This window comes from Pogoniulus pusillus, chromosome 5 (genome assembly GCF_015220805.1).
Source record: "Pogoniulus pusillus isolate bPogPus1 chromosome 5, bPogPus1.pri, whole genome shotgun sequence".
Taxonomy (NCBI): Eukaryota; Metazoa; Chordata; class Aves; order Piciformes; family Lybiidae; genus Pogoniulus; species Pogoniulus pusillus.
Genome location: NC_087268.1, coordinates 23,067,234 through 23,092,836, shown reverse-complemented (window position 1 = coordinate 23,092,836; position 25,603 = coordinate 23,067,234). Strand labels below are relative to the sequence as shown.

Genomic DNA, 25,603 nt, shown 5'->3' with positions numbered 1-25,603 from the left:
CAGGGGTGGGCCACACTCCAGGTGATGGTTAGCTCACTCCCCCCACTTCCTGTCCTATAAAACAGAGGAGCTTCCTGCTCCTGGGGAGGGGCCAAGACCCCTAGGGTCAGGTTCAGGGTTACTCCCCCAGGAGTGTTAACCCTGTACACAGCTGGGTTGCCACTACTTTTCTAGAAAAGAGAGCAGAAAACTTGAATCACACCAAGTGCCACTGTGCAGACATACACAGCAAAGGTCCTGAGCCTATCAGCCCTCTTACAGGGCACAGAGTCTGGTTCTTGTTTTTTCCTTTCTCTTTCTACAGAGACAGTAATGATGATGTCTCTCACCACTAGGCACCCGAAGTCTCTCCACCCTTGTTTCACGGTGTACTCACCAAACCATTCAGAGTTCCTCCTCAGACCACCAAGTCAAAATATGTTTGGCAAAAAAAAAACGCTGCTTCTAGCAAAGACACCCCTCTTTAAACATAGCTGTATAATTTTGGCTTAGCATGGAGGTAGGGAGGAAGGGTATGAGATGTAAAGTACTGTACTCTATGTCACCAGGTGCCATCTGGAACAGGCAGGTCATGTTTCTTCTGCCTAGAGACACAAACAATACTAACACACTTTACACCAAAAACATCTTAGCAAAAGTCAAGCAGCATGGTACCCATGATTTTTCTGTAGTGATTTGTAGGGGTTTGCAAGATGAGAATAATGATCTGTGACTGTACTGGTAGAAGCACTACAGAAAACACTGAATAGGGGTTTGAAAACTAATGAGCGATCCTGAACAAACAAGGAAAAAAGGCCAAAAATTCACTTCATGCTTTGATACAACCTTGATAAATAGAAGTAACTTCACAACATTAAAAGGATGCATGTAATACCTCTTCATGCCAGAAGATGAAGAAACAATTGAACTGCGTCACATGAGATTGAAACAAATATTTTCCTAAAATAAGTTATGATGGAGATTATAAACTGCCTGCTTAGTGACTGAGAGGAAGCCACAAGTGTTGCACTTCAGCCACAAGCCCATGCAAGGCTGCCAGCTTGGGGCTGAACAGATGGAAAGCTACCCAGTAGAGAAAGACCTGGCAGTGTTTATCTATGTCCGGCCAAACATCAGCCAGTAGCGTGCTCAGGTGGCCAAGAGGGTCAACAGTATCCTGGCCTGTATCAGGAATAATGTAGCCAGCAAGAGTAGGGAAGTGGTGGATGCATAGATGTGGTGCTAAAGAGATGTATCTTAGCACCAGATTTGGTAAAGTTGGATAATGGTTGAACTCAATGATTTTAATGACTTTTTAAACCAAAATAATTGTATGATTCTATGATTCTAAAAGTGGACTTGAATGCTCTTTTTTTTTTCTAATTAATATCCATTGCTATCTTCTTGTGACCATTCTGAGGAGACTAGTCAGACTTTACACTTTTGTTTCTGCTTAGATACGTGATGCCATGGCAGCTCTAAGAACATTTCTCAGCAAAGTCTACATGTTGCTACATTGCTACATTACCAAAGGCAAGCTGAGCATCTGTGCAACAAGAAAAGAATGCTTCACAAACCCATTATTACTGTATTGCTATCTGCTTTTGTACAAGGACTTGACTTCCAGTAAGTCTGTACTGCAGTCTGAAAGGTCCGGACAACCAAGAATTTTATTTGATAGGCACTCCATCTTTCCATTATCAAAAGACTGTGGGTGAAGAGATAAGCTACGCTATGAGCAGCACATGCTCATTGTAACATTTTTAGGAAGAACAGTTCAGATCATCTTTCTTTTCAGGATTATCAATGGCTCTGCTCCAGGGACTCTCACATGAGTAATCACATTGATTATGCAGGTTTGAAGGCTTTGACATAAACAAAATAAAGAAAAGCAGATAGAGCTGAGAAACTAAACAATAAACAATGTTGGAGGAAGAAACAAAAATGAGGTGGAGAGAGAAACATATTGGCTCAACACTCTTTCATTTTGGCTGCTAAGCAGCTGGTCAAAAAAAGTATTTACTTTTAGATAAATAGGTTTGTTCACAGAATCATAGAATCAATCAGGTTCAAAGAGACCTCCAAGATCATCCAGTCCAACTTATCACCCAGCCCTATCCAATCAACTAGACCATGGCACTAAGTGCCTCAGCCAGGCTTTTCTTGAACATCTCCAGGGACGGTGACTCCACCACCTCCCTGGGCAGCCCATTCCAATGGCAAATCACTCCCTCTGGGAAGAACTTCCTCCTAATATTTAACCTATACCTCCCCTGGCACAACTTCAGACTGTGTCCTCTCATCTTGGTTGCCTGAGAGAAGAGACCGCCCCCATCTGGCTACAACCTCCTTTCAGGTAGTTGTAGACAGCAATGAGGTCACTGCTGAGCCTCCTCTTCTCCAGGCTAAACAAGCCCAGCTCTCTCAGACTCTTCTTATAGAGCTTGTGTTCCAGGCCCCTAACCAGCTTCATCTCCCTTCTCTGGACACGTTCCAATAGCTCAACATCTCTCTTGAAATGAGGAGCCCAGAACTGGACACAAACCATGGAATAAAATTGTACTTAGCCCAAGCTGGGACATCCTACTTTCTCCTGGAGATGGAATGTTCATGAAAATGTGCTGCTGAGAAACTACATTTAAACTGTATTTAACAACAAATCAACAATTTAGTATCACTCCAGAGATGAAGATAAGATTGAAGGTGATCAACACAGGAATTTCTGAGCCTTTGCTTCTCCCAAGTTTCCACTGTGCTCCCACAGCATTTACATATTCTATTCACAGTACACAAAAGTAAAGGAATCTGCCCTCCTCTTGGATTTCATTGCCAAAACCAAGTTAGGAACACAGTTCTATTTTATAGATCCTTCCTTCAGATTTTCTCCCTGGAGGTTCCGTTGTTTGCTTGGGGTGGGGGGAGGAAAAATGAAAAGAGGGAGAAGGGGAGAGAGGAATACAATGACAAATTTAAGGTGAGAAGTTTAAAGTTGTACCTGAAAAACTCCATGAAAGAGAAGCCATAACCATGCTGTTCAGCAATTCCTGCACAAACGACGTTTGCAGATGCTCCAATCAATGTTCCATTACCTGCAGTTCAGAAAACAAGTATCAGTTTAAAGTTGCACTCTGTTTCTTACCCTTTGTCTGTTTGTTCTGTGATAAAGTCCTAAGATGTACTAGTTAGAAAAGAAAAATCAATTTCTCTTGTATAGGCTTGAAAAGAAACATGCAGGCAGTATCACTACATCCTATAAATAGCTTCACACTTTGAAAGATAAGCCTGGTATTATTCCCTGACTCCACATAAGCCAGAAAACTAGGGAAAGAACATAACACCAATCTAGCAGTTGTCAAAATGACATCAGGGACTTGTATTCAGATAAACCTGCTGATTTTTGCTTTTATGTGCAAGCAGGTGCCATCAGATGAGCTGAAAACAAAGGATGAACATGCTAAGGAAAACCGATGTCTTTTTTACCTCCCCCAAACTTGGCAATGACAAATTAATATCTTTTTACAAAGAACTAATTTCTAAGATTTTCATTTTTTAAAAAACAGAAATTTAAAAGAAGTGGGATATTGGAGGGGAAAGGATATGTTCAATGCTTCTGCTAAGGCACCACAAATACACATTCTGCTTACCAAACCACACCTTTAAAAGATAAAGGAAGATAGCTTTATTCAGTGAATGTCATCAAATTACATTATTCAAGTCCCCTTAGGAGAGGAACACACCAAAGGAAGATAACATGCCATGTTTATAATATACATTCATTGCATTAGAAGAACTACATACTTCTCCTAAGCTTTTTCCAGTAACTAATTTATGTCTGCATTTTCTTCAAACTTTTAACAATCTGGCATGTAGAGGAATCAAGCACTCAGAGCTCAGAAAGACCCATTTTCTATAGCTTTCCCATGAGTCATACTTCAGACTTCCACAATGCAGATGTCTTCACTGATTTTTTCTGATCTAAAGCACGACTTGGGAAGTGACAGGGACTCCTACATTCAGTTCTTTAACTGAAATTTTGAACAAAAGAGGCAACAAGCTAGGAGAAAAAATGTACAATAGCAAGTCATCTCTTTTGTTATATCTTGCTACATTAACAATCCACTGTTTAAAGCATGATTCTTCCTTTGCTCCCATTGGCATATAGGTACTATTCTCATTTTGGCACTGCTAAACACTACTGCTGAGTGAAAATTCCTCTGATGTGACTTTGAGAGAAACAGATCAGAAGACAATTCATGCTCCAGTTAATTGTTTCAACTCAGAAAATATTTCAAGTCACCCAAACTGAAGTTTACTGAGCAAAAGCAGAAGGATTATTTCTCTATGTGTTCACACATGGGACCCATGGTCTTCTTCATCTGAAACTGAACACAAATTATAAGACATCTAAATATATTTTTAGAACATAATAAAACACCCTAAGGTCAAGCAACAACCCCAAACCTTTCACCACAGAGCTGCTCTCAATCTATTCATTCCTCAGCCTGTATTTGTACTTGAGATTGTCCTGACCTGGGTGGATCTTGATCTTGATCTTGGCCTTGTTTAACTCCATGAGGTTTCCAAAGACACCAAGGTCTGTTTATGACCTAGGTTTCTTACAATACACAGTGAATCACATCTACACCCACACGTTCTAAAGTTAGGGAGAGAACAGATACCTTACTAAATGACCGGAAACCTTTTAAAAAGGTGTCTAACACTGATCATTAGGAAGTGCACAGCCAATTTTCTTTGCCCTCTCTTTGCCTGAGAGCATACATTAGTTGCTTTAATGATGTTTAAAGATATTAAACTTGGAACATCGGCATTCCTGGTAGGCTCTGGCACAAGAAAGCAAAGACACAGGGTGTGTGGAACAAATGAACACAGATGATGTTATTAAAGGAGTCAGGCAGGAACACTTAAGGAATTTTCAATTCCAAAAGTAATCAGTACTCTGAAGCCTCCAAACATTTCATAAGAGGTTTCTGCTCTATGTGTAGAACAATCAGACATCACCATCAGAATAATATTACTGTAGACAAGCAATATATCTCTGCCTTCAAATTAAAGAAACAGGACAGAAACTGCACTTATCCTGTGTCTGTGTCTAGATAGGGTCAACATCTCCAAACAGCACACACTCTCTATACTGTACTTGGGCTATAGTAATCCTTTCATATAATGAAGTATTATGGGAAGACCTTCTGCTTCATCAGTGAATTGATTTCCCCAAGCAGATTCCACTGAGAAGAAATTGTCACCTTAGATGTTATCTGAAAGAAGCAGCATTTCTTTTTCATGCATTCAGAGAGTGTGTGCAGTTTAATTAGGTATTGGCTCAACAGGCTTCAGAGCACTACAATGAAATTAACAATAGAGGCACATTTTGTTTCCCCTCACAGGAACTTCTGTCTCCATGGCAAACACTTAACTCCATATTGAAACAGCAACACATGCCCTCTGAATCACAGAAATCCCAAGAATCGGTTAATGGACATTAAACCCTATTCATTTTAAATTTAATCCAGTTGATGCAAAATAAGAATAATCATTTTCCAGGACTTCGTCCAGTCTTTATCTTCACATCATCTTAAGCCTTAAGAATAAGTAAATTTTGAAAGACTCTTGCTTGTTTGTGTGATCACAAACGCAAAAACACACACGTGACCTGTATCACAGAATAACGTTGCAATAATCAGCCTTGCTTTGATGACTCCTATCGGAACTTTTTTTGATTACTCCTAGTGTAACAGATCCTTTATTACAAGGCTAGATGGTTATTAAGTAACTGGATCATGACAACAATTTAAGAATTATATTTCTAATATCAATAGTATGTGACATGTATAAGGTAAGCCATACATTTTATCCTGGATATCTGTGTTGCCTGTTACTCTTGGTAGACAACACACGTTATTGTCAATACTAGCTATGCTTAATAATTCAGTAACATGAAATTAAGAAAGACATTTTTCTTAATGCAAAAAAAAAAAACCCTAATTCTCTCTTTGAGGTGTCATCATATAAGATACAGACGCATCACCTAAATGCAGCAGCCATGCTGCTGTCTAGGCTAAAAAAAAATCTTTCTGATATTGAATATCTTTAGGGAATGTGAAATCAATGCTAAATATAAAGAATATTTTATAATCTATCATGAAAGATCCAAAGCCAAAACCCACACATTAAAATGTGTCTTTGTGTCTCCAGACAATTTAAAGGTATAAGCATCAAGACATTGATAAGGTTTAGTAAGCTTGGTTTGGTACCTGCAGTATCTATCAGCCTTGCTTCCTCCACTCTTCTGATTCTGTTTGTATCTACTTCTCTACCCAGTTTTCAGCTATTATCCTCTGCTACACAATTCCCTCAGAAACTACAAAATTCAAATTCAGAACCTGAACACCACATGTAATACACCTCCCTGGTACTCAGACTGCCTCTCCCTCATCAAACAGTGTCTGCCTAAGTGATTAAGGTCTGCAATGCACTGCAAAGCAATGCTGGGAGAACCGACTCAGCTTACTAAAAGAAGAGACTGACAAATCAGAGTAGAATCCTAACAAAAAAAAGGGAGAGAGTTTGCAGTAACACTCTTTTTTCCTCTCACTTTTAAGCCTCATTCTCAGCTGCTGAATTTTATTTGTCAGCAGTACATCTATTATATCTAAATTGCATTAGTTCTCAGGAATGCCTTTGGTATTTCTCCAGCAGGAGCAAGCCCTAACCTTTAGGTTTACTACATTAATATGTCTGCCTAGAAAATCACCTCAGCATGCCAGGTAGGATTAGTATTTATTACTCAAAGCATTGAGAAATCAAAGGGAAGGGATTATCACCATTTGGTCTAGCAAGAGCAGCTTTCATAAACAGTAACTTTCTCAAATATAAAGGAGCCGGTATCTTGTGCAACAGTAAGCTTCAAGCTTATACGTGGATTGCTTACAGAAAAGTCATGCTCTGCTGTGAGCATTACAAACCACTTCCCAGCCACATGCTCTGACAATGGATAACAAGCTAAACCTGTGCTTAACAGATCTTCTGCTTTTTTCCTTCTCTATATCACTGGACAGTTAATATGCAAGCAAAAAGACTACCCATCTTTTACGTCAGCGCAAGCCCTGAAAACAGCTTTTCCCTGAGTAAACATCTGCGACAGACTCAGTTTCACACAGGCACAGCTGTTTGCACTGCTTTGTCCCAGACTCTTGTCTGAGGTTTGCTGTGTAGACACAGCCTTTTGCTATAGTCAAGCCATCTCATTACAGTGTGAAAGCAAAATGTATTGAAACCAGTTTCTTGCTACCCATCCATCTCCAAATTCAGTCAAGCTCCACCAGGGGAGGTTCAGGCTGGATATTAGGAAATATTTCTTCACAGAGAGGGTTATCAAACCTTGGAATTCTCTGCCCAGGGCAGTGGTGGACTCAAAGTCCATGCAAGTGTTTAAGCAGCATGTGGACCTGGAAGTTACGGACATAGTTTAGTGTTAACATGGTTTAGTTGTTCCACACTGGCTCAAGGGTTGGGCTGCTTGATCTTTTAGGTCTCTTCCAACTGGGTGTTTTCTGTGATTCTGGAATGAAAACTATATGCAGTTTCTTATATGCTTTATCATCAATAAATAAAGGTAGACTGATGTGTGTTTTCCTTTCCACAGCATATTACATTTCTTTCCTTAAAGCACCATCTGCACAAATGTAGCTTTGGGCTGCAGAATGGAATGTTGAACAGTTACTGTTTTGATTAGCTTTACAGGAGACAGACTTCATATCTTGAAAGAAATTTCTGTTTCATACAAAGCTTATCTATCTGTGTGGTGCAGCAGACAGGCTGGAGGGAAGGGATGCCATCCAGAGGGGCCTGGACAGGCTGGAGAGATGGGCACAAGCCAACCTCATGAGGCTCAACAAGACCAACTGCAGGGTCCTACATCTGGGTCAGGGCATTCCCAAGCACAAATACAGACTGGACAGTGACTGGCTGGAGAGCAGCCCTGAGGAGAGGGACCTGGGGTGCTGGTGGACCAGAAGCTCAACAAGAGCCAGCAGTGTGCATTTGCAGACCAAAGGGCCAGCCAGATCCTGGGCTGCATCAGCAGAAATGTAGCCCTCTACTCCACTCTGCTGAGACCCCACCTAGAGTACTGCATCCAGTTTCGGAGTCCTCATTACAAGAAGGATGTGGATGTGCTGGAGCATGTCCAGAGAAGGACCACTGGGTTGATGAGATGGCTGGAGAACCTATCCTATGAGGACAGACTGAAAGAGTTGGGGCTGTTCAGTCTGGAGAAGAGGAGGCTCCCAGGTGACCTCATTGTGGCCTTTCAGTATCTGAAGGGAGCCTACAAAAAAGCTGGGGAAAAACTTCTCAGGATATCAGGGAGTGACAGGACTAGGGGGAACAGAACGAAGCTGGAGATGGGTAGGTTCAGACTGGATGTGAGGAGGAAGTTCTTCACCATGAGAGTGGTGAGAGCCTGGAATGGGTTGCCTAGGGAAGTGGTTGAGGTCCTGTCCCTGGAGGTCTGATCTAGGGTGGGGTGTACCTGCCTAGGGGAGGGAGGTTAGAACTAGACGATCCTTGCGGTCCCTGACTGATTCTGTGACTCTATGATTTTTCTCATTAAACAAAGCCATTTATATTCATTTGTTAGATATCCACAAGCCTTGAATATCTTTTAATATTTTTATGTGTAAAAATTAACAAGCCCTGGATAATGAAACCTTGTGGTCAAGAAAGAGCTACAGAATCAAGGCCAGCTATACCATTAACAGTCCCTGAAATAAAAAGGAGCCACAGGTCATAGGCAGTAAAGGGAAGAAAGCATACATGAATTTATTCAACATTGCTATAGATGGAAATTTTACGATGTCTAAATTTTACTGATTTGGAAACATTTTTATGGGATGTTTCTGCACAAATGAACATGCATGGACATTATAGGGAAAAAATAAATAGAAAAAGATAGCATGAATCAAAAAATTGAGTTATCATCTCTAAAAAGTTCATTGAACTGCTTTCACTTAATCAGGTGAACTATATAATTTTTAATCATAGAATCAATCAGGTTCAGAGAGACCTCCAAGATCATGCAGTCCAACCTAGCACCCAGCCCCATCCAATCAACTAGACCATGGCACTAAGTGCCTCAGCCAGGCTTTTCTTGAACATCTCCAGGGACGGTGACTCCACCACCTCCCCGGGCAGCCCATTCCAATGCCAATCACTCTCTCTGGGAAGAACTTCCTCCTAACATCCAGCCTATGCCTCCCCTGGCACAACTTGAGACTGTCTCTCCTTGTTCCGTTGCTGGTTGCCTGGGAGAAGAGACCAACCCGCACCTGGCTACAATGCCCCTTCAGGTAGTTGTAGACAGCAGTGAGGTTGTCCCTGAGGCTCCTCTTTTCCAGGCTAAACAACCTCAGCTCCCTCAGCCTCTCCTCATAGGGTTTGTGTTCCAGGCCTTTCACCAGCTTCATCACCCTTCTCTGGACATGTTTCAGCACCTCAACATCTTTCTTGAATTGAGGATCCCAGAACTGGACGCAGGACTCAAGGTGTGGCCTGACCAGTGCTGAGTACAAGGGAAGAATAACCTCTCTTGTCCTTCTGGCCACACTGTTCCTGATACAGGCCAGGATACACCAACAGGAGGATAGTTACTATAAACACTGCATTACTCGATGTTCAGTGCTTCCTTTTTTCTATGAGAGGAAAAGGTAAAACTTAAATTTGTCACTTTTCCACCCCAAGTGTGAAATAAATAAGACAGGTTAGTGAACATCCTTCATTTGCTACTTTAACAATAAACAAATCCATAAGCATCTTTCAAAGCCAGGCATCTGTAAAAGAGACATAAAACCAGTGACGATCGCTTGACCACTCTCTTCCTTGAAGTCAGCTTGTCCAGTACTAGGGCAAAATAAAGTAGTATAATGAAGAATAGTGTCATCAATGTACTCTCATACATCATTCCATTCCCTCACACTTTGAAATACATATTCAAGTCAGTTCCGTATGAACCCTTAAATGCTACACACAAGTCCCGGTTTGCATTTTTTCATCTCTGATTCTTTGATTCAGAGGTTAAAATTACGTCAGCTCATTTTTGCAGCTTCCACACACACAGAGCACTATTACTAGGTATCAAATATTGGAAAATGGTTCCAATTATAGGCACCTGGCATAAAAGTACATTATTCAACTTTACCAGAACTTACTTTGAAGACGAGCTGAACAAAAGAGTATTTAAGAAAGAAAAAGAGAAAAGGTGTCCCTCTGTTAAGTTATTTTAGAATACCAGCCTGCTTTAAATTCAGATTCTGACTTCAGCCAGACTGATTTTTCATTGGAGCCTACCTATTATGTTTTGCTATGGTTCAAATGCCACATTTAGAACAGCTTCACAGCTCCTACTAGTGTTTTAGTTCTGCTGCCCACAACTGTGCTAGGTGTATTTATTAGTATCTTTGAAACACAGTTATTAGCTAAAAAATATTATAACTTTATCTAGCGTCATGCAGTGTCCAATTCATCAGTAGAAATCGAGATGATTATTGCAGACTGATACATTTTTCCTCCTTTCTGCCGCACCACTCAAAATGCAGAAAAGATGTTATTGTCTGGAAAAGGTCTGCAGAGGAAGAAAATTAGATTGTCCAATACTATCTTCTGCACTTAAGCCTTTTAAACCTTGCTATAGCTCTCCTGTTTTGGTCCATCTGGTAGTCCAAGTGCTACCCTCTACTTGAATGTGTATCTATATCTTTACATATAATCTACACCTCTTCAACTGAGAGTTATGCATAGTATGTATTCTCATACTGCAACAATTCAGCAATACCACATAATGTATACTCTATATAGTTCTGAAAACAGAAGTTGCCAAGGTTTCCAGAAAGAATTTTTTGAAACTTGTGCTAACAAATGCATAAAATAAGCAAATAAAATCGAACAAAACTCCATATATCATTTGTAGGTGTCTCCAATGTCATATCTGACCAGTATCTTATCAATAAGTTGCAGAACTTTATAACATGAAGTTATTTTTCACAGATTGAAAACCATTAATACAAGCATTCAGAATTCATCAGTAATGCAAGCATCAGAATCAAGTACTATACTAATGATGTCTGGCATAAACTCTTTTTCTGATTCAGTGTAGAATACACACACCTCTCTTTGCTTCCAGTTTAAATTGTAATACTCACCATCCAAACTACAAATCCTCATCAGTTCATCTGAAATGGCATCTTTTAACCCATATACTTCACATTTCTCTCTTAGCGACACACACATCTATCTATGCAAGCCTGCCAAGGTAACCCTTTTCAAGCTTAGAAAAATGTCCTTGCCAATTAAAATTAACTGAGTTCAATATGTGGGTTTTTTTAAGACACTAACTCAGTGTCTTGAAGCCAGGCAGGATGATCAAGTTGAGTCATTATGGGTGAGACTTAAGGCAAAGGCCAACAAGGCTGATATCCCGGTTGGAGTCTGTTACAGACCACCCAACCAGGAAGAAGAGGTTGATTTATTACTCTTTAAGCAACTGGAGGCTGCCTCATGATCATCTGCCCTTGTTCTGGTGGGTGACTTTAACCTACCAGACATCTGCTGGGACTTAAACACTGCAGAGAAGAAGCAGTCTAGAAGGTTTCTGCAATGTGTGGAAGACAACTTCCTATCCCAGCTGTTACATGAGCCTACCAGAGGGGCAGCCCTGCTTGACCTGCTGCTCACAACTAGAGAAGGGCTGGTAGGGGATGTGGTGGTTGGAGGCTGCCTGGAGTCCAGTGACCATGAAATTATAGAGTTTTCAATACATGGAGAAACCAGGAGGGGCATCAACAGAACCTCCACACTGGACTTCCGAAGGGCAGACTTCAGCCTATTTAAGGAACTAATTCAGAAAGTTCCTTGGGAAAAAGCCCTTGAAAACAAAGGGGTCCAGGAAGGCTGGACCTACTTCAAGACAGAACTCCTGAAGGCACAGGAGCAGGCAGTGCCACTGAGCCGGAAGATGAGCCGACGAGGGAGGCAGCCAGACTGGATGGGCAGGGAGCTGCTGAAGGAATTAAAGATTAAAAAGAGAGTGTATCACCTTTGGAGAAGAGGGGAGGTGTCCCAGGAGAAGTTCAAGGAAGTTGCTAGGTCTTGTAGAGGAAAAATTAGAGAGGCAAAAGCCCACTTGGAGCTCAGGCTGGCCACGGCTGCCAAGGAAAATAAAAAGTGTTTCTTTAAATATATGAATGGCAAGAGAAGGGCCAAGGACAACCTCCAGTCCCTATTAGATGGAGATGAGAATATAGTGACAAAGGATGAGGAAAAGGCAGAGGTGCTTAACACCTTCTTTGCCTCAATCTTCAATAGGGGGACAGGTTGTCTCCAGGACAGCTGGACTCCTGAAGTGGCAAATGGAGTCAGGTAGCAGTATAGTCCCCCTCTAATCCATGAGGAAGCAGTAAGGGACCTGCTGAGTCACTTGGATCCTTACAAGTCCATGGGATCAGATGGGATTCATCCTAAGGTGCTGAAAGAGCTGGCAGATGAGCTGGCCAAGCCACACTGCATCATTTATCAACAGTCCTGGCTCACTGGAGAGGTCCCCAAAAACTGGAAGCTGCCCAGTGTGATACCCATCCACAAGAAGGGCTGGAAGGAGGAACTGGAAAACTACAGACCTGTGAGTCTGACCTCAGTGCCAGGCAAGGTCATGGAACAGGTCATCTTGGGTGCCATCACAAAGCACCTACAGGATGGCCAAGGGATCAGGCCCAGCCAGCATGGGTTTAGGAAGGGCAGGTCCTGTCTCACCAACCTGATCTCCTTTTATGATCAGGTTACCTGCCTGGTGAATGTGGGGCAGGCTGTGGATGTAGTCTGCCTGGACTTCAGCAAAGCCTTTGACACAGTCTGCCACAAGAAGCTCCTAGCCAAGCTGGCAGCTCATAGTTTGGACAGATTTGCTCTGTGCTGGATCAAGAACTGGCTGGATGGCAGAGCCCAGAGAGTGGTGGTGAATGGTGCCACATCCAGTTGGCAGCCAGTCACTAGTGGTGTGCCCCAAGGATCAGTGCTGGGCCCAGTCCTGTTCAGTATCTTTATTGATGATCTGGACCAGGGGATTGAGTCCAGCATCACTAAGTTTGCAGATGACACCAAGCTAGGAGCAGGTGTTGATCTGTTGGAAGGTAGGAGAGCCCTGCAGAGGGACCTGGACAGGCTGGATAGGTGGGCAGAGGCCAATGGGATGAGATTTAACAAGGCCAAGTGCAGAGTTCTGCACTTTGGCCACAACAACCCCAAGCAGCGCTACAGACTGGGGACAGAGTGGCTGGAGAGCAGCCAGGAGGAAAGGGACCTGGGAGTACTGATAGATAGTAGGCTGAAGATGAGCCAGCAGTGTGCCCAGGTGGCCAAGAGAGCCAATGGCATCCTGGCCTGCATCAGGAACAGTGTGGCCAGTAGGACAAGGGAGGTTATTCTTCCCCTGTACTCAGCACTGGTCAGGCCACACCTTGAGTCCTGTGTCCAGTTCTGGGCTCCTCAATTCAAGAAAGATGTTGAGGTGCTGGAACATGTCCAGAGAAGGGCAACAAAGCTGGTGAGGGGCCTGGAACACAAATCCTATGAGGAGAGGCTGAGGGAGCTGGGCCTGTTTAGCCTGGAGAAGAGGAGGCTCAGGGGTGATCTTATTACTGTCTACAACTACCTGAAGGGGCATTGTAGCCAAGTGGGGGTTGGTCTCTTCTCCCAGGTAACCAGCAACAGAACAAGGAGACATGGTCTCAAGTTGTGCCAGGGGAAGTATAGGCTGGATATTAGGAAGTTCTTCACAGAGAGAGTGATTTCCCATTGGAATGGGCTGCCCAGGGAGGTGGTGGAGGCACCATCCCTGGAGGTGTTCAAGAAAAGCCTGGATGAGGCACTTAGTGCCATGATCTAGTTGATTGGATGGGGCTGGGTGCTAGGTTGGACTGCATGATCTTGGAGGTCTCTTCCAACCTGGTTGATTCTATGATTCTATGACTGGCATTGCCTTAATACAGACAAAAGTATGTCTGTCAAATGTACACACTTAATGTCATCTGCTTTTGCACTGTAAATTCATAACTTTCTTATGTGCATGCCACAGGTGACTATCTCTGGTAATCTTAAGGATTAGAGAATCTCCTTTAGCTGCAGGGACTCTGGTAATGAGCCTGGCTCTCCCACCAAGAACTTAACAGCACTGCTGGGCTTTGAGAACTTCATACTGAAAAAGCATGAAGATGGCCCAGTTTGAATGCCATGAAAGAGATAAGGATAGGAGCAGCTGGATTTTTATAGGCTGTTACAGATTCTTCTGAAAATTGCTAGAGAACAGTTTGGACACTCAGATATCAACAGATCATAAAGAGTCCTTGTGCTTACATCTGATTGTGTCACTCTTCATGCCACAACAAATCACAGACTTTCAGTTAACACCTGAATGAGGTTCTCATTAACAAGCAAGTAGTACTACCATTTAATGGACAGCAATCATAGCTTGAGTCTGTGCTACTCATTTCTATCATTGTAAACATCATAGAAACAATGAGAAGTATATTCAGAAAGCAAATTAGACACGTGTAAAACCTACAAAATATCAGCTGTACTTTGCTTCTACATCTGTACAGGAGGCATAACACTGCTAAAGACTGAAGTGAGGTCTTTAAAGAAGAAAAGATGAGTCATTTACTAAATTTACTCATTTGTTTTGCCTTCTTTTCAAGGTCAAGAACAGACACATTCTTTTCCTTTGGAAAGATCTCTAGTAACCTTCATTCTCTGCAATATCACTGTTTGATTTGGTCTATAATCTTTATATGCATAGGCACAATTCTTATCTAAATCAGGGCTGTCTCACCCACATAACATAAAACTGAGCCCCAGGATTTCTCATTGTTGAAACCTTCCTTTAGAAGTAATAGGGACTTTCAATATTGGTGTCCTGGTTAAAATTAATCTTGGGTAGGTGTATTCTCTCCACCAACAAAACATTCCTACAGTTTGAATTCCATGATTTATACAACTAGGTTCAAAATCAAAGCTCAGTAGTGCTCCTCTAGCTGTTACATTTTTATATCACACATTTGATTCTTGATGAACTTACTGTATCTTTCAGATTGAGAAGTTTTACACAAATTTGATCTATATAACCATACAAGAATATAAAGGGATCTATAGCTGGGCTTTCCCCCATTATATTATTGTCTATTTTGATACATTTTATATTTTATTGAAGGCTATGGCTTTCCACGTTTTGCAAAGAAGAGTTGGTTTAGGAATACAAACAATACTTCTAGGTTTATACCTTCAGTGTGTCTGGAGCTTTAAAACTAGTTAAGGATTTTATGGAGCAGAATCAGCAGGAATAATAAATCAATGATATTCCACTGTGGAAGAGGCCATCTGCATCAGGATCGTAAGTAGGGATGCTAAGAGATTGAATAGATATAACACTGGACCACTGAGAGAAACCCCATTGCTCAGCTGCGCTGTGGATTGCACTCTGTTAATAGCTGTAATTAACACAATGTCCTGTGGATAATGGATTTTATTCATACCTGGGTTTTGACCTTGCAAGGTTAGAAGAGAAGTGCCAGTAGCACCCTCCTCCTACCTTCTTTCTTGAAGCAGAGCATAGAATTGAGATTGTGTGGCTGGAATACCATAGCTGTATGCATCCTAAATATTGCCTCTTTCAAGTAGAATTGTGACAATGATGACTTTCTGGTGTTGCCTTTCTAGGAAAATATGCAGAGAAGAAAAAAGGTGCAAAACTATATAGTGTAGGAAATATCCCCTTTGGACTACAGTAATAGTTACTGCAGCAAAGTAGTATTTTTTGTGCTTCTAGTAACTGAGAACTCAGAAGGCAAGGACTTGCAAATAGAAATAATTTTTTTTCCTCTGAAGTTTTTTTTTTTAAAAAAACCTTTTTATAAATATTTTTTAAAAATAAAAAAAAAGAGATAAAAATAAAGTAAATTCCACCTCTTTAAATGTCAAATGTACAAAATCTCATCAAATACTGTCTTCGCTATAACCTCTTCAGCTCACTAAAAAAATATAGCTTTACACAATTGAACAGCTGTAATAGGTGGATTTCTGACTGTGAACTGACTCAAATTAAGTTGAATCTATAGTTCATGTTTCTTTAAAAATTCATGAGACAATAGAAGCAATGTAATGAAAGCTCCTTTTGTTCTGAAACTGCTGAATCTAACAATCTTCATTTGTCCTGCAAAATTGCAGAGCAGCATTCCCTAGAGCCTATTGGAAGGTCCACATACGACTCAGTTTCAAGAAGTACCATAATTCTATCATGTACTAGAATAGGAAGCACAAATGAATAAAACTTTATTCAATGTCCTCTTGTGCAAAAGAAATACAGATGCATATCTGTCAGAACACCATAGAAAACAAGTGAATTTACTTCCTCATTTGAGGAAGTGATTGTGTCCCTGTACACAGCACTGGTGAGGCCACACCTTGAGTACTGTGTTCAGTTTTGGGTCACTCACTACAAGAAAGACATTGAGTTGCTGGAGCATGTGCAGAAAAGGGCAAAAAAGCCGGTGAAGGGTCCGGTGAACAAGGCTGAAGTGAGAGCTTATTGCTGATTATGACTACCTGATAGGGGATTGTATCAAGGTGGGTGTTGGCCTATTCTCCTTAGTATCAAGTGATTAAACGAGACAAATTGCCTCAAGCTGCACTGGGGGAGGTTAAGATTGGATGTAAGGAATATTTTTTTTACTGAAAAAGTGGTCAGGCATTGGAATAGGCTGCACAGGGAGGTGGTGGAGCCACTGTCCCTGAAGGTGTTCAAAAAACATGTAGACATGGTACTTCAGAATACAGATTAATGCCCATGGTGGTTCTAGTTTGATGGTTGGACTCAATGACCTTAGAGGTCTTCTCCAATTAAAAAGATATTATGAGTCTGTGAACAAATAGCATCATTCAGAAGCACTGACAAATCAAAAGGCCTCAAGGCCTGAATTCAACTGACCTGTCTTTGGGCACCCCTCTCAGCCACTGACTTCTGCGCTTAAGGGACTCTGATGTCCTCTGCAGAGAGCGTTTGGCAAACATCTGCTTTCTGAACATGTCAGTATTGCCATCATCCATCAGGGAGCCTAGAGCATCCAGACTCTAGAATTGCAGCTGAATTTAAATGCAGAAAGATAGCTGGGACAAATACAAACCTCAATTTCCAGAATCAGCTCCCTTGAGAAAAATGACCATGTTTATTTCTTAACCATGGAGGGTTGACATGATCCTGGGTAAGAAAACTTCTGCCAAAAAGGAATTGGCAAACTCCTAGGAAGAACTCAAGGTTTCGAAATTGTGACCAACTCATCAGGAATTGTCGAGGATCATCACTGTCCTTGACTTCCTTGATTAAGAGATGGGATTTTCTATCCCTTCTCTACCTTCAGAAACACATTTTACACAGCAAGGAGCATCTATGTGATATTAAGTTACTCCTCATGTCTGAGCCCAAGGCTATGAAAGACAGAAATTTAATAGAAGGAGCTCTCTTTTGGGAGACGCTTCTGCAGGTGACAACAGTTTGGCAGTTACACTGACAAAGGTCTTTTCATCTTGCTTCAGATTGACTCAAGCCTTCTTACATTTCCAGGAAAACAGCTGAAACAATGAAAGAAAATTACTGTCTTTTCTCATACTATCATCTTTTAAACCGGTGGCTGTCTCTGCACTTTGTGACAGTAGAAAAGGTAATTGCTCCCACAGGAAATTTTTCAGGACAAAATGTCACATGGCATTTTCCAAGACAGACACAAACACTGTCTTGGACATAAGCGTATAACACTGTTTAACACAAACCCCAGAAATGCTACCAAATTACCAGAACTGAAGCTCTGCATTATACAATAAACAACCCTTAAATATGCAGTTATAATACTGTTACATCATCTTGTCTCTTCTACAAGATGTCTTCTTTGCCAAGTTCATTTGGTTGCATAAGCAGTAATAAGATCCAATTTTCTGCCTTAAGCACCAGGCAGTAATGATTTAATTGTCATCTACCACTCCCACAATGGGATTAGCCTACTTTGAGGCTTCTCTCACATCACATCAGTGCTAATAAGGGTTCTATTTTGGAAATAATTTTTAAAGGCCATTACCATTTTTTTAAAGTTTTGTTTGTTTGGTTTTTTTTTTTAAAGCGTGCCCCTTTTACCTCATTCTTGGGGGCTACAAGATTTTTCAAAGCAAAAGTTTTTCCATAGTTTTTATTTCCTAACCATAAGATGGTGTCTGTTAGCTTTTTGACATAGGAAAGTCAGAAGCATAGTAATTTTCAGGCTAACACACCTGTGAAACCCTTGCCAGTATAACTTACCGTATGCTCAGCTTTATCCTAATGGAGCATAGTCTGGAGTGTTTAAGCTTTTGCTAATAATGATCCAACTTTTCATCAAAATATTTGTATAGAGCTTATCTGAATACCTAGGCACTTCTTCTAGTTATGCAGTGATTTTAATTCTAATTCTCATGGCACTGTTTATATTTTTACTTTTATCTCACATTGAATACACACAGAAGTCTCTGCTAAAATCTCAGCAGCCTTTAAACAAATCATTTTATTTTAGAAAATCAGCAGAAACTTGTGGAGGCTCCAAGGCTGAGAAGTGTCTCCCACCCAGAATATGTCATCATAATCTATTTTATATTCCTTATGCTTACTTCTTTTAATCTCAAAGTTTAATGAATCAAAGTATGTTCAATGATTAGCAAAGCATGAAGAAAGATTATATATTTCACAGAAAAACACCTTCATAAGCATATACTGATTATTCAAATTATTTGTTTTAAAGTTCAGTAGAAGAAAATCACAACATAATGAGTACAAAGAGATATTCTTCAAATTAATCACTGTTGTTTGGTATATATTGTCCTGTCTTTGCAAAATGCAGTAAATTTCAATCTGTAAATTACATTATAATCTTTGTCTTGTATTAAGGTCACTTGTGATAGCAATCACTTATCTAAATAAACACACAAGAACTCCTATTGCACACAAAACTGTTTTTTCATTCCAATCTCTGTATAGTCAAGGAAACTATTTGATTGTGTGTGGAGGATGAGTGGAGGTGGATGCATGGCAGGATGCCATTTTGTCAATTTTAACTTTATTGAAGCTAATTACCTAAATATTTAGGGGTCAAAACTCAGTTCAATACAATGTAATTAGCATTAACATTCTCAGTAGCAAAAAAAATAAAAATAACTACTTCTCATTAAAAATTTACACATTCTAGTTGCTCTTAGTACACTTCCTATTTGGAAATGTGGTGTTGCAACACCTTCATGAGTAATTTGCAGAATCTGGGAGGGGGGGAAGAGTAATCAAGTATAAATATTCATTTTAAAACTACCATGTGGCTATTTTTCTTTATTGTAACAAATAGTGAAGAAAATCCTGGGCCTATAGTACATACATGCTACGTTTTCAATTAAAAGTAAAAGTAATTAAACCATCTGCTTGTTTTTGTTCTAATGCACTGACAGTATAAGGAATTCCAGTTAATACCAAGATGGACATTAGAAGAACATCTATTAGCTTTGATTATTAGAAGTACATTTCCCAAAGGCTTCAAAAAGACTTTCATTCAAGAGTGGTTTTAGCAAATGGATACTCAAACAATTTCTGTGAGCCAGCTAGAAAACTGCCCAGCGACTTCAGTAGACTTTGAATCAAGCCTTCAGATCTCAGATATTATACATTTTCTGCATCTTTCCATTGCACAATGAAAGATCTCTGCTCTGAAAGCCAAATGTATCTTTGTATTTTCTCTCACAAAAGATCAGAACCCTATAAGTACCATCTGGACTACTTCTTTGTGCGTCTGTACATTCAGAAGATAGGATTTTCAAAAACAGCCTGCAAAAATCCTATTACAGCAGCAGACAATGATTTGGATCCTTGTCTGGGAGTCCTCTGAATTCAAAAGAATCTGGATTAGGCTTTCCTTGTGATTTGCATAATAAAAACATTGAACCTCTTTTGCTAGATCATATATGTCATACTAGAAAAGGTTTGACCTTATGTTGGCTTTCTCACACACACTCTTACCTCCAAGGCATGCACCCATGGCCAATGAGAAGATTAGTGGTTTCATAGGCAAGTTAACATCAGGATCTTTACTCAGATTGAGAAGCACAGGAATCTGTGGTTTAAGAAGTAAGAGAAAGGTTCAGGAAACATTATCCAACAACCCACACAATATAAATAAAATCCATTTAAGTGATCCATTAAAACCACCAGCAAGTCCAAAGAATAACTTAAAGGTTTTTTCTTTCATTTTCTTTTTAAAAAATATAATTAGTAACTTTGAATCCTACTCTCAATCTGTGTTCATTTTTCCCCACTGACAAGGTAAAGAGACAATATCAGCAACATTAGGCAAAGCCTGACACAGGTGATGCTGACGAAACGGGGTCTATCTTAAGGTGCTGAATTTCTCCCATTAGATCCTTTCAGTTCAACAAGGTGTTGACAGTGAACTGGCAGTGAATTCCCCTTCCATTTCTTGAAAACTGGAGGACAGAGTTATTTTGCTTTTTCTTGCTGAAGACAGCTCTAAGAAATGCCCAGACCTTCACAATCAAGATGGCTGTAGATCATCTGTCAGTTAACCAAAAAATTCCTGAGGCTTTGTTATAACCAAAACTATTTGATCTGTCAAGGAAAAATGAGAAAGATTGATGTGGCAGGCTTCCGAATTCATAAACAGAGCTGAGGTTTTAAACTTTTTATTCTAACTTTATATTTACCAGAGTATGTTGGTTTAGTTCACTGGAAAATATTTGCAAGTTTATGAGTTTCATTTAATCACTTTAGTAAATTAAGTAAAATAACAAAATCCCCGAAATGTCAAATGACATTTAACTTGCAATAAACTTCCTCATGTAGTTGTTAGAGAGCCCAAAACCACGCCAGGTAGGGTTTCTGGTTGCACAAGGTCTCAGCACCTCTAAAAGATAAACAACCTTTACCGTAGTTGAGAAAAATTCATTTGAGTTTAACTTAATTGTGTAATGAGTTGGTTTGAAAGGTGATATCAGTGCCTACAGAGTGCAGGTCACCAGTAAGAGGAGAAGTGATAATGTTATTAACCTAGTTTTAATGTGTGCAGAGGCTTATGGGACCAAAAGAGAGAGAGAGAGAGAATAAGCAAATGTGGAAGCAATTAAATAGGATGGGATCTGTGGAAACATCTGTGACATGCTTTAAAATTAATGCTTTCTCAGAGTACAGGATCTTCAATAGTGAGTAGAGTTATGACTTTTAATTGTCCAGTTTGACATCTGAATGTATTTTACAGGTTCCCTTCATGGAGTATGATCTCAGAGGTGGGACAACTGCTTCCTGAAAACCGTTTTCACTTTGACAGCTCTAAAATGATCACCTTTACTGATCATGTGTCTTCATTTCGTATGAGGCAATATACAGGCTTTATGAAGACTTACAACCCTTTTCACGCCCCTAGTGAAAGTGTTGCTAATCATCCCTCTTAAATCCTGTAATTGATTCATCTAGATAAGTTCAGGGCTAAAGGCTGTTCCTGAGTTGTTCATTGCTTGAAGATGTGTGTTGCTATTTTAAGGCCTAGAGATGGGCAAGTATGCTCAACATACTGCCTTTCCCCCCAAAAACAGTGAAGAAAGATCTTATTTCTCTCCACAAACTTTGTTTGTCTAGAGCCACCACTGTTAGAAAATGAGATGCAATTGAAATGGCAGTTATGTTTATTTTAAAGATATGCAATTGAAATGGCAGTTATGTTTATTTCAAAGATATGCAATTGAAATGGCAGATATGTTTATTTCAAAGATATGCAAATGAAATGGCAGTTATGTTTATTTCAAAACAGCATTGTGTCTCAACACAGATTTTAAGCAGAAATACTGAAATGACAGGATAAGTCAGCTTGCTCAATCTAAATAAAACATTTGTTCCTACTACAAAATTTTGACCAGTGAATCAAAATAAATGTAGTTTCCAGAGTTGTTTGCAAGTACCCTGGTGGAACTACTATGCAGACCAGTGACAAATAAGACTCCTTGTACATGCCCTACTCAGCACAGACACTGTGCTTAGGCAAAGCAGATTAAAATGACAATTCTATTTTCTTACTGTTAAGGTTAGCCCTAAAGATGATGCCAGCCACCTCCCAAGTGGAAAGGAAGTAATGCCATTTTCACACCTCACTGGTGAGAACCATGCAGAAAGCAGAGCCAAATTTCCCAAATTGTTGATGGTTGGTCTGTCTCTGTAGACAATTACAGCTCAGTTTGACACTTTTACCAAGCACTGAAATGCAGATCATCTCTGGTAGCACAGAAGGCTAAAAAGATCTGCTGCCACTAAGCGCACAAGATGAATACAAAGCCTTCAGTACTGCAAATTAAAAAACTCTGATGGTTTTAGAGGTAATAGTGGGATAAAAATTATCTGGTTTCTAGCAACAAACCATCAGAAACTAAGCCACCTTGCCAGCCAAGTCTTTAATGGAAATTGTTTGCTAGCCTTTATTGAGGAAATAGTATTTAAACTCAGTTAAAATGGGAATTTACTATGTCTATATTTGTGGTTTCAATAATAAAAGGAAAACATAAACAGATGGCTCCAGCATACAGAGCTGATAAAAAATGTCAGTTAAACTAAAGAGCATACTGGTAATAAAATTGTGTCATCTAACATTCTAAGGGCAGAAATCTGTGGATATTTGAATGATAATACTAGGTAAATGCAGGCTTACAAGCTAGTAAGTCTGTCTGTCAAGGAATGTCATTGTGAGTTTAGCCTATTGAAAAAGCAGGAGAAATATCAGAGGATTAATAGAATGGCACATAGAGCATCACTGTGTGATTCACCAAATTTATGCACAAAGACAGCTGGATATCCAATATGAAAAAAAAATCTTTGCCATTCAAGAATTGAAAGGTGTTAGGCTTAATAACTAAGCTCCTGTCATATGAATTGTTTATTCAGAGAAGATTTGGTGGGTGTTACTTAAGGATTTCCCAGATATATCTATTTATCTCTATATTAGATGTGCTGCTGGCTACTTAGTCTTTTACATACAGTCAGAGTTTATGGGGTTTCACACAAATTTTATCTCAAAATTTGGACACTGAAACTGTAAGGGACCAGTTGTGTCCACTGAATGTTTACAAGCCCATGAGACCTTAGGTGATTTACCCTAGAGTACTGAAGGAGCTAGAAAATGTTATGGAAATACCTCTTTTGATCATCTTGAGAGTATTTGGGAGTCTGGAGAGATCCTCATTGACTGGAAGCTAGCAAATGTTATTAAAATCCACAAAAAAATACACAAGGGAACATCCAATAAAACAGAGACCTGTTAGTCTAATTGCGGTTCCTGGAAAAATTATGGACAGGTTTATGCTGAGTACTATTCAAAGAACAGTGCAATTGTCAGGCACAGTTAACACTGCTGCATAATCAGAAGGTCCTGTTTAACTCACTCGATATCCTTGCATGAGAAGCTCATCCACAGTGTGGCTGAAGAGAAGGTGGTGCATGTAGTTTTTCTGGATTTTAATAAGGTCTTTAATGCTGTCCCTCACAGCATCCTTCTGGACAAGTTGTCAAACTGTGGAATGAGTGAGTTCACGGTGCACTGGCAGAAGAACCATCTGAAGGGTAGAGCTCAAAGGGTTGTAAGTGCATAGGGCTACATCTGGCTGGTAGCCAATAACCAGTGCTGCTCCTCAGGGTTCAATGCTAGGGCCAGTTCTGTTCAACATATTTAACAGTAATCTGGCTGAAGCAGTCAAATGCACCATCAGTAAGTTTACAACCCAAAACTAGGAGATGTTGTTGAGGTTGAGGGAGCTGGGCCTGTTTGGCCTGGAAAAGAGGAGGCTCAGGAGTGATCTTATTACTGTCTACAACTACCTGAAGGGACATTGTAACCAGGTGGGGCGTGGCCTCTTCTCCCAGGCAACCAGCAATAGAACAAGGGGACGCAGTCTCAAGTTGTGCCAGGGTAGGTATAGGCTGGATGTTAGGAAGAAGTTCTTCCCAGAGAGAGTGATTGGCATTGGAATGGGCTGCCCAGGGAGGTGGTGGAGGCACCGTCCCTGGAGGTGTTCAAGAAAAGACTGGATGAGGCACTTAGTGCCACGGTCTAGTTGATTGGTTAGGGCTGGGTGCTAGGTTGGACTGCATGATCTTGGAGGTCTCTTGCAACGTGGTTGATTCTATGATTCTATGATTCTATGTGAGGCCTTGCAGAGAGATCTAAATAGATTGGAGAGTAAGGCTATGACTAATACTATTAAATTTAACACATCCCACTAGGCTATGACTAATACTATTAAATTTAAGACGTTCTAATAATAGATTTTGCACCTAGGTTGGAGTAACACCAGGCACAAATACAAACAGAGAGGAGTGCCTGGAGAGCAGCCCTGTAGAAAGTGATCTGGAGGTGCTGGTCAACAGGCCCAGTAGCAGTCAGCAGCATGTCCTGGCAGCCTAGAGGACAAACTGCATCCTGGGGTTCTGCAAATGCAGTGTAACCAGCCAGTCAAAGGAGGAGATGGGCCCACTGCATTCAGCACCGGAGCTGCCTCACCTGGAATACTGTGTGACCACATGATTTGCGAAGAATGTGAAGGCCCTCCAATGTGTCCAGAGGAAGGCAACAAAGCTGGTGGAAGGGAATGTTCTTTGAAGTGGCTAAGGACTCTGGGCTTGTCCATTTTGGAGAAAAGACAATAAGGGGCAACCTCATTGCTCTCTGCAGCATCCTTAAGAGGGAAAGTTTAGAGGGACATCCTGATGTCTTCTCCCTGATATTCAGTGACACGATGCATGAGAATGGCTCAAAGCTGCACCAAGGGAGGTTTAGACTGGACATTAGGAAACAATTATTTATTGAGAGGGTCATCAAACGCTGGAACAGTCTTCCTAGAAAGGTAGTCAATGAGCCAAGCCCCTCCATATTTAAGAGCTATTTGGAAAATGTCCCTAATAATATGCTTTAAGAAGTGGTTGTTTTCATTCCCTTCCAAATGAAAGTCTGTTCTATTCTATAATTCTAAAATATGCTGCTATAGTATACTTGTTACACATTGACAAGAAAGAATTCATTTTCCATTTGCAGACACCTATCACAGTTTCCAGGTATTTTTATACAATGAAGTGCAATACACACTCACTCATATAAACATCTACTTAACTAGAGGTCTAGATCTTCACCTTCAAATGCCTGAAGAGAAAGCAAAGATCCTGAGATTACAGTTCAAGATGCAAGTTTCAATCATCTCATTTTGTTTTGGGGCAGTTCATGATCTTTGCATTCAGGACAAACAATATGAAAAATGCAATTGGAAGATACCCTGAGGATTGTTTTGTCTTTGTGCAACTCAAATACTTAATTTTAGTTTAGCACAAACAGAATTTTCCCAAGAAAGAAACTGTGAAAGTAATCAACCTATGATGAGCTAAGTGCCCTCAGAAACTCAATCCACAGTTTCATGTGCACAGTTAGCTTTCTACAGTATTGTCTGCAGTGTAAAATAC

The 25,603-nt window shown here is 40.4% G+C and overlaps 1 protein-coding gene across 1 annotated transcript in view; it reads right to left on the bottom strand.

Moving 5' to 3' along the window:
- OCA2 (OCA2 melanosomal transmembrane protein) overlaps positions 1-25,603 on the bottom strand; it is a 245,780-nt gene that overhangs the window by 42,775 nt on the left and 177,402 nt on the right. The window contains exons 22-23 of the mRNA XM_064143512.1: positions 20,120-20,213; positions 2,975-3,068 (exon numbers count right to left, since the gene is read on the bottom strand). Of these exons, the coding sequence (XP_063999582.1) occupies positions 2,975-3,068; positions 20,120-20,213 (188 nt within the window). The remainder of the gene's footprint in view (positions 1-2,974; positions 3,069-20,119; positions 20,214-25,603) is intronic.